The following is a 14,038-nucleotide window of genomic DNA, read 5'->3' on the forward strand; positions in this document are numbered from 1 at the left end:
GTTTTGCCCTTTTGACCAGTGCTCGCTCTAGGCATGTGTTCGTAATTTGCCCAACTAAGCAAACTCCTGCTTCATACTTAGACCAACATTTTGTCATTATTCAAATAAGTGAAAATTAATACAATCCACTTTCATAAAGCAAATTGTTGTTTTAGTGGTTTCGTTCGTTTATCGAAAGAACCTTAACAATGAGCTTATTTTAAGATAAAAATATCATACAAAAGCATATTTTAAATTGCTTCTATTTTAATTTACAGTCTCACTTTTTTTCGATTTTCATCAATTTCTCTATTATTTATAAAGATGATTAACTCAAAATTGGTAATAACAATCATTTCAATATTATGAACAAACTGAAATAACAATTTTTTAAAATACTTTACAAGGCGTTACTTTTTTCGTGGCCGTTCTCAATATTTCACATCAAAACTTTTTTTATAATATTTTTAGATTTTATTTATTAACTTCATTTGATTTCTTATGTCTTTGGTTAACTTTTTGCTTCTTCAGCTTTTTATTAGGAACAATAGTTAAAGAAATATTTGCAAAAATATCTAACTATGTTCGCCCTAGTTGACCTAAGGATATGATAAAACGGCAAGATAGTGAATGCTGTAATTAGGCATAGTAAGCTGTGGAACATGGAAAATATGGAAGAACTGTCAAATTAATATTTCAGTTAAAATAAATGCAAACTCTATAGCTTAGTATGCCTAATTGCAGCATTCATTAACTTGCCGTTTTATTATATCCTTAGGTTGATCCGAGCGAACAAAGTTAGATATTTTTGCAAATATCTTTTAAACTACTGTTTCTAATAAGAAGAGGAAAAAGTTAACAAAAGATTTAAGGGATTAAATGAAATTTTTAAAGAACATTTTTAGATTTTATTTATTGTCATAAAAAAATTCTGATATAAAATATTGGAAGCTACAAGGAAAAAAGTAACGTCCTGTAGAGTATTTGAAATAATTGTTATTTCGTTTTTTTTTAATGTTAAAATGATTATTACTACCAATTTTGAGTTAATTATCTCTACAAATAACAGAGAAATTAATGAAAATGGACAAAAAAAATGAAACTTCAACAACCTATAAATCAAAATAAGAAGCAATTTAGGACGTCTTTATAAGAAGTTTTTATCTTAAAATAAACTCATGATTCACCCATTTAATTTTTTACCATACATTAAGAAACACCTTGTAACAATTATAGCCAAAAGTATGCTTGCTCCTTAGATTCTTTTGAGCAGTGTATTTATATTTATAGTTAGCACAGACGTTCATAGACAACATAACTGAAACATAAAGAAATTTCACTTGAACGTGAGGAATTTGAAGAGTAGGAGGAAGGACGAGAAGAGATGTATGGGAGTGTATAAGAGCAAAAACTAGCTAGATATTACAGATTCATATTTTGACTGTGTGTGGGTCCATAAATACAAAAATTCCTACTGTTGCTCGAATCGCTAACATGAACTAATCTGAAGCATCTCTGGTTTCAAGTTTGGATCCTACTTGTTTCGACTCGTTTTCGTACTTATATCAACTAGCTGATTTGTTGGTTTTCCTGTATCTTTAAAACGTTGTTTTTTTCGATACATCTAGAATTGGCATATTTGCTAAAAAAGGCTGATATTAAACACTTTCTTGAATATTATCCGTAGCATCAGCAATATTTTCCCTATTGTGATCTTCAATAGAGTCTTCAGGATTGTCACTGCATCATTAGAGATTTACTCACGTCACGAACTTTATGTTTTTTTTTGTAAAAACATTATCTCCTTTGAACCTTCTTGTCGACCTTTTGTAATCGGAATACATATCACCAAAAATTTCCACCCTGTAGAATTGGTACCTGTTTGAAATTGTGAAATATTTAGATCTGGAGGAGTGCTAGATTCCGCAAAAGATTACTAATAAATAAAAGCTACATAGGTATAAACTGGAGGCAATTTAAGAGTTTCAAACTGTAAATCAAGCGAGGTAATTCGAGTAGTGATATGTTTCAAACATATTGTGAAAAGAAAACTTCCACAAAGATCCAATGAACCACCGTTATGATCAAACACAACAACTGCAAAACTTTCAAGCATCTCATGGGATTTAAAGAATATTTTTGAAACAACAAAAGCTAAAGTAGTAATCTGGTTTACTCAAAAATTGGAAGGCATAAATCGAAATTATCAGGAATGATGGAGAAACATGTTTGCAATTCATATAAATTAGAGGTAATTTCAATTCGTACTCCGTTGTAATCTCACAATAACTCAGAAAACAACTACCTCGAATGTGGTTAATATAATGCAAAATTATGACAACAGCGATGTAACTCGACCTTTAAAACGTAAACGTATTTAGTGAACGTGCCTAGTGGAATTAAATTACTACGTTTTACGAACAATTTGTGTTCATTAGTTGCTGCATAGACTCATCTTTAATGATTCCAGGAATTTCTGGTTCCTTCCAGGATGTACGCTAAATTCGCCTCAGGCCTGTATGAAGGTTAGAGCAATTGTCTTCTGAAGTAAATGGCTAATAATAGCTTGGCAACTCATAAGATGGAGATAATTGGAAAGTTGGGCGGTATGCCGGTGATATGATTACAAAAGGTTTGGAATTTCATGTCTCTACATCGTTACTGTTAATAAATCTTTTACAATAGTATTAAGTCAAATCCAGAGGTGTTAGGTCTGGGCTACGTGAAGGCTCCCTTATGGGACTATAGCGTCCAATCTATTTTCCTGCATAAAACTACATAGTCCCCTGCCTGCCACTGTAAATTAGACATAAAAGTGGACAAACGAAAGAAAAATTCGCCTTGTTCCATTCAAATCTCAAGCTATAAAATCTTATTTTTCTGGAAAAAAGGCGAAATAATAGACACAATCCCAATTACTACAAATGTGTGTTACTCGTTTGTAATACTAATCTGAACACATAGGGCAAGTTTTAAGGGATATTGTTTGAAGCTCTTTCACCAACATTGGCCGTGAAAAACTTGTAGCGAGACACTCTGTCGTGTTAGTTTAGAGTCCCATTAGCAATTCTTTACTTAGGTGTAATATATTTTAATTAAAGTAGTATTACAACTTAAACACTACCAATTACATTGGACCCATGAAACCTTAAACCCAGAGAGTTACACGGATAATCCTAGCTCGGGAAACATTTTTCGCGCTTTAAAATGCAATGTTATCACAGCAAGCTTTTGTAATTGTGATCCGGGATTACAAAAGTTCGCTAAAGCTTCGCCTTATCACGGGTGTATGTGCTTCTATCTGAACTTTCATTAACCAGAATCTCATGTGTCAACATTTACATTTCAAATTACTCTCCCTAGAGAAATCATTACATCTGACTGAGTTTTGTGTATCTCTTATCATTACCAGTTGTACTTGATTTTCTTTTCGAACACTTTTAACCAAAATATCTAATTTATCTTAAGTACTTCTTTACTCATCTAAAAACCTGCGGAGAATGGATCACTTTTTCTTTCTTTACGCCAGATAATTGATTAACGATAGTTGCAGTAGATTGCTTTGGGACGGGCCACAATATAACCATGACGAATCAACTTTGTGACAATTCATTCAGTTGCAAGATATGTCCAACCCATTTTCATTTTATACGAGAAATTCGGTCTTATAAAAGTTCTTTATTCCTTTATTCCAGGCTTCGCTGAACATTTTAGTTTTAGAGAAAAATGAGAAATAAATCATATGTTGATTGAAACATATATTTTTACAAGGAAAACTAAATTGTTTAGCGAAACTACAAACAGCGGATGCTAACAATTAGAGAAAAAAATTATTGCAGGTGTTGGATAAAAGAATTCAAATACGATATCATCCAGCAGGTGCCGGTAGCTGCCACCATAGGTCTTAATCTCATATTTCTAATTAACATTGTTAGAGTGGTGGTACTGAAGCTACGGAGAGGGCCAGCTAATGATGGACAAGGCGCTGGAGGCACTTCCAGGTCCACTTTACAAGCTTTAAGGTAAGTTCACGTTGTGCAAAATATTTCATTTCGATACCGAATAGATATTTGTCATAGAAAGTTCACTTGGCCGCTGCACCTTGATCTCGTCAGGTCAAGACAATGCCGATAAGACAGGAAATCATTCACAATTCCATTGAATAGCCAATCGGGAGGGTATCGTGTTTCATCGTGACAATGTGCGACCTCATATGTCTTTAATAACTCGACAGAAGTTGTTGAAGCTCGGTTCAGATGTTCTACTCCATCCACCGTATTCAGCAAACCTCGCTCCCTGTGATTTCCACATATTTCGATCTTTACAAAATTACTTTAATTTAAAAAACTCAACCCTTTAATCGGGATAAATTTCTCGCAGATGAACTTAAGAGATTCTGAAAGAGCGAAATTTTCAAGTTCACCTGAAAGATGAAGAAAACTTGTAGAACAATCATCTGCGATTTAACGTCTTTTCAAAATCAGTGCGAACTTTCCGGACAACCAATACTATTAACCATTTACGTGCTATCGCGATTGTGAGATTTCGACTGACCAACTTAAAAGCATTAATAGGAGTTCGAACTAAGCAAGTTTATTGCCAAACCCAATTTCTGTCGATATATTCAATACAACGATACTTCTGATGAACCAGGAGTGAGGAGAGGAACAATAATCATCGTCCTGCAATGTCAATGACCACAATAGTTAAAACAGGTTGCAATCGTTATTGAAGACCCTTTATCTTCTAATATAACAATGGGACTTGAACTATGAATGGATTTGACTAGCAAACCGATCTAGGTCAAGAGTTTTACAATTGCCACTCTATTTTGAAAGATGATGACCTGATGTGTCCATAGCGTTACTGAGAGCTATCAATAATTCATTAGGACCGAAAACGGATCCATGTGTTTACATGAAAACAAGATCCAGATCATGAAATTGAGATTCATCATTCGATTTATTGAGGGGATTATACTCGGCTGTATCAAATAGACTGTCACAGCACCGAAAGGCAATCTAATGTATATTGCATGTAATACTTCTAAGATTCTAGGATATTTAAAAGGATAAGCAGACGTTTAAGGGTTGTCTAGTCGTGAGTTGTACCTCATTATTTTATTGTAATGCATCAATTTACTTTGTCTCTTAGGAAAAGTCTTCTCTAATTGTTTTCCTTTACAGTTCGTTCTCAAATCTATTAAATCAATATGCCTCGAACAGGCAGCTGGAAGGGCCAAGGAAATCGTCACGGTTCGATTTCGTGTAATGCTTTTCCCTCGGGATATTCTCTAATTTGATTCACTTTCTACTTGGTGTTCATATATGGGATTCCAGGTCCTGAAAAAATGAATGGATTTGATTTAGACTAACCCTGGAAATAATAAGCCTTATTTTATTATTTCTCCAGACCATTGAGCTGATTTGTCGAAGGCCCACGATAGAAATAATACTCCAGGAAGATGACGAATATTTTTAACAGATACAAATTTATGTTACAGAGCTACTCTATTGCTAGTTCCGTTACTTGGGCTAAACTTCCTGCTTACTCCAATGCGGCCCCAAGCAGGGTATCCTTGGGAATACGTCTACGACATCGTAGCTGCCATTACTACCTCTCTTCAAGTAAGTACGATTAGAGTCAATTCTTATTCATGTAACTTGGCGCAAATTTCCATTTAGAGTTTTTACTGCACAGAGTGTTTCTTTAAGTACCAGGTACCGTAAAAGGTCCTGTTGTTTTTTTGTTATGGGGAAAGAATAAAGCAAACAAGAATTTTCAATATTACTTATTAATCAAAATAATCACCTTCATTTTCCAAAAACGTTTTCCCAACATGACTAAAGGTCTCCAATTACTTTTTTTTATAAAAATCGGCTAGTTTAGATGACAAAAAACGTTTCCAAGTTATTGCGGTCCAGGAACGTTTTTTCCCTCATACTGTTATCTAGCGTTCCGAACAGGTGACAGTCAAAAGGGGACAAATTACGAGAATATGGCGGCTGATGTATAGTTTCCCAGCTAATCGCTGACAATTTTTCCTGTGTCATTTTTGCCGTATGGGAACGGGCGTTATCGTAAAGAAGCAACGGGCCTTTTCGATTGACAACAGAACGCTGAAATACACTCAATTTTTCGTGGATTCTGTCAAGTATAAATGTATACCTATGTATATGCAATAATTGATTCGCCTTGATTAAGGAGCTCAAAATGAACAATAATTTTAACAGTCCAAAAAAACAATTAGCAAAACTTTCTTTGGAACATTTATGGAAGTTCATTTTTAGAGAGCCATTGGTAGGACCGTCTTGTATTATCATACGAAACCTATTTTTCATCACATGTGATAATCCGATCAAAACATTGTTCATTATTTAGTCTAGACAAAAGAGGAGACGTGATGGACAAACGATTCAACCCATTTTTGGTTGATCAGTTTGTGAGAAACCTATTTGACCAATTTTTTTGTCTTATCAATTTGATGAAGGTCGTTTCTGTGGGTAATTTTTAAACATCTAGCTATGGAACTATTTTTGCACAAGTTGGCGTAGACCAGCCTCAATGATTTCACTCGGGATGCCATCATCAACAACTGTTGTTCCACTTCGAGGTTCGTCCATGAGGGATTCATCCCCATTACGAAATTCTGAAGACCAAAATTGCACCTTTCGATCGAGGACATCCTTCTCAAACACTCCACAGCGTAATTTACGTGCTACTTTTGTGGCTTTTAGGATTAGTTTATACTCGTAAAGCAGAACCGAATGAATTTGCATCTTTAAGGCATTCATCGTAATATTTTTTTTTAACTCAAAATATCAACTAGTTTAAGTTTGAACAGCCTTGTGTGCTAACAAAACAAACATCTATTATTCCTAAATGAGTCTGGATTTATTTATCATAATGGCATAGAAATTGGAAGTGTGTAAACATGAGACACAGGACTTTTTGTGATAAATAAAAAGAGGCACATTTACACAAACACAGAGCGTAAAATCTTTCTACCGCAGTTCCAAGTGCTTTGAGTTATGTAATTGAAATTTGTAAAGAATTTTATTCATAAAGGCATGAGATTTCCTTAATTAGTCTTATCGTAATGTTACGGTAGTGGATGATTAGCATGGAGAATATACATAATTTTAGCGGTGTTTAGGCCACCTCATCTTTCAGTTTTCAAATGTTCAAAAACTCCTGTGGCTCAAAAGATCGACGCATATCAAAGACTTCTGCGAACGCTTAAAAATTCAGTTCATGATCAGTAAAATTGGGCATCCAAATATCCGCTTTTTATTAATGATCTACCTACCTTTTATGGTCCAAGCGCTGCAAATGTTAATTTCTAAGTCTGATCAAATTAATCTAGAAGCAACATATTTTTAGAAGGATAATTCAATTAGATTATCATCATATTCTCAATTCTATTCTAATTTATATTCCGAACCAATTTCAACATTTGTAATTTCAGTCCAGAATTTTTGATGCAAAGAGCGTGGCAACCTGTCCAGATACATCTGGACAGGATGAATCTGGAAGGACAGTTTGTGAACACCCATTAACAGTTTCGGAGATAAAACAATAGTGAACTATCAGCGTGACAAGCGAAATGTTCCAATATTGAATTTCCATATTTCATTCTGTCCGAAAGTTAAAGTGGTCACAATCAGGTATGAGGTCTGTTCAATTTATTGATAAAGTAATTAAATGTTTTCTAATTTTAGTTTTTTATGATCGTTCGACGTAGTTCCCGGTACGACAATCCGTATATTGCCTCACGATTGCACAGATTCGGCTGGAAGTTTTAGATGATTATTTCATGGATAGGTTTTAAGAATTTTTGAGGGGTTCAATGCCCTCTTCAGAATTATAAATACCAAAGGTTTGACTTAGACTCGAAATTTATTGTATTATACAGGGTGGCCCATAAATACAAAAGAGCTGTGTAATACTATAACCCAATCAGAAGTAATTTTTATGAAACCCTATGTTGCGTGAGAAGCAAAATTTCTCGCTTGATTATGGTCCCCACTCATAAAATAAATACACCTACAGTATTTTTCAAGAATCAGTGCAGTTACGTCATAGTTAAAAAATGGCTGCTTTTGTCACAATGTTGCCAGGTCACTTAAAATTTCTTCATATTGCCTTTAAATAAGCACATTACACTTCTGCATCTTATAGTAATTTTAAAAAAACGTTTTCATAATATTATTTAATAGCCGAATATGAAAAATATACACAAAAGTTTGCGAGACAAACAAGAAAGCACACAAAACTCACTAACTTCTGCACTTCGGGGTCAACAACAGGATACATTTTACATGACAATTAACAACTTTGCAAATTGTTACCAACCTTACGCCTCTAAATATAACTACAATCAATTAAAATTAATCGATTTACAGAGAACTTTTTATAAAATTAAATTAATGCGGTAACGTTTTTGAGCATTTATGACGTAACTGCACTGATTCGTGCAAAATACTATAGATGTTCTAATTAGTGGGTAGACAAAATCATAATCAGGGAATAAATACCTACATTAACAAATAATCATGGACTAAATAGGACTGTTAAAATTGCAAAAAGCCTGTATTATCCTACTTCCGCTTCTTCCAAGCCGCCCAGGAATAAAAAGAAATTAATGGACAATTTAATTTCTTTCTGACTGTGCAATTTCCTATTTTATTATACAACGCTCCAGATTTTATTGAATTTAAGACAATTTGTGTTCATAGCAAAAAAAAAATAAAAGAAAAGTTGTTGTTCTTAAAAGTTGCCCTTAAAACTTTCGCCCGTGTAAACTTAACCGTTAATGGTGAATTAATCCAGCCCGAATAGAGCTGGTCTGCCGCATTTGAGCAGTAAGGCAGGTTAAAATTTTTTGAAGAAAATTGAACATAATTTAGCTGTACGTTCATTATAATTTCAAATAAGTCAAATAGAAATTTGGTTCTCTGGAAGTCTGTATCTTTTTTTCTTCAAGAGCTTTCCTCTTCTTATTTTAGCTTTAGACCCGACATATAATATTTTCCATTGTTACCTCTTTGCCGTCTTTTTCCGTTGTAATGTTCTCGCAATAGAACTTGATATGACAGGCATCGTCTTTTTCCTCACAATACCATCAGGTGTGATTTGAGTTCTTTTTCATTTTGCGGAGATGCGGACTTGCATCTTTTCGAACTGGCTATTTCCTCGATGAAGACCTTTGTCCAGCCCTCCTTTTGGTAACTAGAACTAACCCTTTTCTCTAAAAGAATTTGCCATACAGACATGTAGGCTTGGCTCAGAGACGATCTTCCATGCCTACCTAATATTAGGTGGACTTCTTCCAGGATCACCGATTGACTAAACTTCTGCCCTTTTCTTCAGTATCGCCGTGAGGTATTTTTTTAGGGACTCCGTTTCGGTCCGGTTTCTTCTATTTCGACTTTTGCCTTCACGATGTCTTTAACCGTTTTTAAGATTACTTTCCAGATTTCTTGTTGAGTGTTAGCAAGTTTCCGATATTTTCTCTTCTGATGTTTCGTCTGCATTTGCGATTTGCTTATTATCTTTCAGTACGGAATTAGTCACATTTGAATATGCAACACTCCAGGGTATTAGTTTCTTCACAGAGCCAACAGCCATCCTTGGTCTGCTTGCCGATCCTTATTCAGATACGTACCAAATACACCGTGTTCCATTATCACTTGGGTGAGACAGTGACCTATTTCACCGTGATTTGCTTGCAACCACAGCTTACCGTCCGAAATAAATCACCTGGCCCACCTTGTGTACTCTTGCCATCACAGTTGCTAAGTATCATTTCACAGTTGAGTTTTCTTCTCTTTATAGTCTCCGACTCTGGCTTGCTGATGAAGAAGGTATAATCTTTCTTCCTCGAATAAATCGGTGACTAGCAGAGCCACGATTGCCCTTACTATTCACATTTTCCCTCATATTGGGCATTTTTCTCACATATGCCTTGAGTTGAATTTTTGAAATTTCATACAACTATTTCCTTTAAAACCCTTGTGGTGCACGTAATTTAGTTCAGGTGCTAATTGTTAGTACCTGTTTTACGTTATTAATAATTAGTTCATTTATAGGTGTATTATAATCTGGTTGTTGTCATAGATAGGTCTGGCAAACCACCATTTATTATTATTTTTTAGAGTATTTTGTGAATAGTTACTTTTTGTCAAATTAGTTTATTTAAGTAGTTGTCAAGATTAAAATAAAAGAGTTCCTTACAACATTCGCGATCATCAACATCTTTTAACCACACAAGGACACCCTCTATCACAAAATATCGAAATTGTCGGTAATTATACGCAGGGTATTGTTTTTTTGAATCAAGCACAATTGTATCCGTTGTATCTTTTTATGGATTTTTTTGTGTAAATTCTGGTACCAAATTTAAATTATTTCTTAAATTTTTAGGCTCTTGCAGTATTTTTGTATTTTTCACCGTTCTCATAAAATTTGCAAAAATATCTATCTATGCAAATTAAAAATGTAAAAGAATTAAGAAAAAAAATGCTCATTCGATTCACTTATCAAGTATCTAAAACAATTCGTAACATTTAACCAAATTTCACAAAATAAGAATAAATCTAAACTAAGACAAAATTATAAAAACTGTTGAAGATGTGCCAACTAGTATATCGAAAATGGAGCGTTTTTGATCATGGATCTATTAGCTTTTTCCAATATTTTTCATAATATTATCGCCCTCCTAAAATATCTCCATGACGATTTTTTACACCCTGTATGTATAACCCATGGGAATCCCATATTTAAAAAAACCTAAACTCTCAAAGTGTTGTCAAAAACGCCTGATTTTCTGCATAGAACAGGTGGTAAATAAAGTTTTCCACGTTACAGTCTTTTTAATACGGGCAAAACTCTGGGAAAACTGTAAACTATCTGACTGGAAACTCCTAAATCGCATGGCTTTATATTAACTTTAATGCAACATGTTCCACACCACAACTGAAGTTTCGCTCCAAAGATTTCTAATTAGATGTCGGTGTTTTAAAAGGTCTTAGCGACTCGAGTTCTTCCTAAATAATGTATGCCAAGGTTTTTAAGTTAAATTTAGCAAACACTCCCATTCCAAAAGATAATTTAATTGTACCAGCCGGATAAGCTTTTTAAATGGATCAACGTCAAATTTTATGTTGTGCTTGCGACCTGGAATTGTACCTGATGATATTCCATATGAATGGAAGTTATTATTATTCCTTAACTGTTGACAGATATGAAACCTGTACTGGAGAGTTATTGCTTTAATTTTAGTTGAAATTGTTATCCCAAGAAAATTCCACATCAAAGACCACAGCATCACTCCAAACTAAGTGCAAAGCCATGTAAGACGTGCAGAGGGAATTTGATTCTCGTTTTATATAGTAATAAGTCTATATCGAAGCCATCCCAGATGAGATATATTTACGTTACATACTGCTGCAAATCCAAATAAATCAATTCCAGATATATCCAGACAGACTCAAAGAAAGCTGGAAGGAACGTGAAGAACGCGATTGGATTGCAAAGTTTTTCCGCGGAATCCCATTCCGCGAACTGTAAAGAAGTGCCACTTTAGCGCGCTAAGATAGAAAATCAGATGTTTCAAGTAGTTTCACTGACCCCGACTTTTATGGCGATTTTGTAAGACTGAACCTTCACACAAAAACAGAAAAATCACATTAATTTGAGAAATGAAATGGCTTGTAGTAAAGTAGCACAATAACACTATTTTACCACACGTATAAATAATTACGACGCGTTATCTCTTACGATACGTGTCCAGTAATAAACTTCTTATCGCACGGATTCTGATAAAATAAATGAATTGCGCTACATCTTACTGGCGAAGAGTTTGAAACTTTCCTCAAAATTACCACAAGATCTCGATGGCAAAAGTTGAGATAATTAAACAGATATTCCGAAGATTTCGTTTGAAAGAGCTTTTAAATAATAAAAAGGTGTTAAGGCACTGGTAAACTTAAATTACGTTCAAGCTGTATCTTAGATGTAATGTCTGGAAATCATTTAGAAGATAATCATAAATAATGGCTAAAGCTGATAATAAAGCCTCGAAGAATATGAGTTATTGCTAAGTCGATATTTTTTAGTGACACTTCAGTTCAAAACCTGCAAGTGCCTGAGTCTCGATCTCCAGCTTTGACCAAGATGATTGTTATGTAGCCCATGAGGGTTTGACCGTATTTGACCCCTTTTAACCTTAAAACCAGATTTTATTGAAATTTCCACAAGACCTAATATACACATGCATTGTCTTGTAAATCTTCAGTTAAAGCTTCGGGTTGAGTTCCTATAGGATCTAAGATTTCTTCAGTTACTTATCAACTAACTATTCTTGCCAGGATCTTCGCTGTATTAAGCTTTCAAATGCGGCTGAGTTTACAATTATACAAAATCCTTAAAACTATCCTAACAAATCAGCTTACTACGATTCTACACTCTAAGAAGCTCTTCAGAATTGCTCCAATGGAACCTTGATACTTCCTAGACTTATATTTGACCTTTACTATTCAGATCTTATTTGGCTGTATGAGTTTAACTAAGGTTCATAACTTGTCGTTCGACAGTAAAGAAAACTTAAATTTTATTGTTTTCCTTGCTGATCTTTTTTAAGTAGCTAATAGCAATTTTTCATAATTAAAAGTTCGTTTTCATCACGATTTCATCATACATAAAGCATATTTTTTCATATTTACGAAAACCGAAAAAATGGAATATTCAGCTTTTCCCGGATATTTCTAGAAGTATTCTGGATATTTTGACTTTTCTGAAACATTCTGAGCGTTCAAAAATGGAAATTTGACCCTATTTTAGTAAATTCGTGACTCTTGCCGTTTTCGAGATGCCAATATTTTTATGCGAATTGGGGCCTCCTGTACGATAAAACACAAGTTGTCAACTGTAACTACAAGATTCGTCAATAATTCATACAACAGAAAAACGTGACTTGCTATGATTTGTAGAATGAAAACATCAACGAAAATTTGCCTTTAATTTCCCAGGGTTGTTGCAAATAAAATTATTGTACTTTACTACAAATATGTATTCTACTGCAAGAAGCAAATACTCTTTAATGAATACCCTACAGTACTATTAAGTTTCCTATTTTTCCGAACATTAATTGTTATTTCCTCTTGTTTTAGGGCCTTTGTGTGGCGATATTGTTCTGCTTCTGCAATGGCGAGGTAAGTGCCTTTATTATTTGGCACAGAAAGCCGATTTCACCCTTAACTCTTTCTACTTTGATAAATAGTCAAGTCAAATTGGAATAATAAAACCATTCTGTAGTCGAACAGAAATGTTAAACAAAATTACTTTAGAACTCTAATTCATAATTCTGTTTCCATGTGAAAGGCCTGAAAAGTAAATTTTCTAAATTAGGCCCCTAAACAATATTTTACCAACTCGTTTATTAAAGTGGTATCATCACGTGCAACGCGTAGCAAATCATTGACATTAAAACTTTACTGCATCAACACGTATTGGCTCGACCTCAAAGTGGGATTGCAATGGTTGTTCGTTGCCCTAATTACATCCTTGAGGTAATACATCTTCAGAAGTGTAAACTTTATGATCAAACTTTATGGCTTATTTCAAATTCCCTCTCAAATTAATGTTGCCATGAAACGGCTTTCTGATAGTAACGTGCTTGGATTAGATGTATTTTAGTGTTTGTTGGATGGATTGGATAGTAAAGGAGATTATGAAAGACCAATTAGCGTAATTAGTAATACTAAACCTTTTAGAAAAGACATTTCCTTAAGGTAATTTCAGTTAATTTAATGTGTATTTCTTTGATGATCAGCTTCACAGAGCTTTTGTTTTCTTTAAAAACATTTATCGGCGAAAAACGTGTTTTTAGAAGAATTTATTCCCCGGCATTACTAACAAAAATATGCTCAAACATCAACAAAAATCAATATTACTCGTAACTCATTAAAATGAATTCAGAAAAGTCATGAATTTAATACAAAAATACGCAAAAGTGTTTACGTTGTACTGACTTTTACTTGGCTATACGAATGAATGA

At 34.1% G+C, this 14,038-nt stretch overlaps 1 protein-coding gene across 4 annotated transcripts in view; it reads left to right on the forward strand.

The window, feature by feature from the left end:
• The window catches only part of Dh31-R (Diuretic hormone 31 Receptor), an 89,647-nt gene that overhangs the window by 58,223 nt on the left and 17,386 nt on the right, over positions 1-14,038 (forward strand). For all 4 annotated transcript variants that reach the window (XM_066405157.1, XM_066405160.1, XM_066405164.1 and 1 more), the window contains exons 8-10: positions 3,819-4,001; positions 5,483-5,606; positions 13,152-13,193. In XM_066405157.1, coding sequence (XP_066261254.1) covers positions 3,819-4,001; positions 5,483-5,606; positions 13,152-13,193 — 349 coding nt within the window. The remainder of the gene's footprint in view (positions 1-3,818; positions 4,002-5,482; positions 5,607-13,151; positions 13,194-14,038) is intronic.

Source organism: Euwallacea similis, chromosome 2 (genome assembly GCF_039881205.1).
Source record: "Euwallacea similis isolate ESF13 chromosome 2, ESF131.1, whole genome shotgun sequence".
In the NCBI taxonomy this organism is placed as follows: Eukaryota; Metazoa; Arthropoda; class Insecta; order Coleoptera; family Curculionidae; genus Euwallacea; species Euwallacea similis.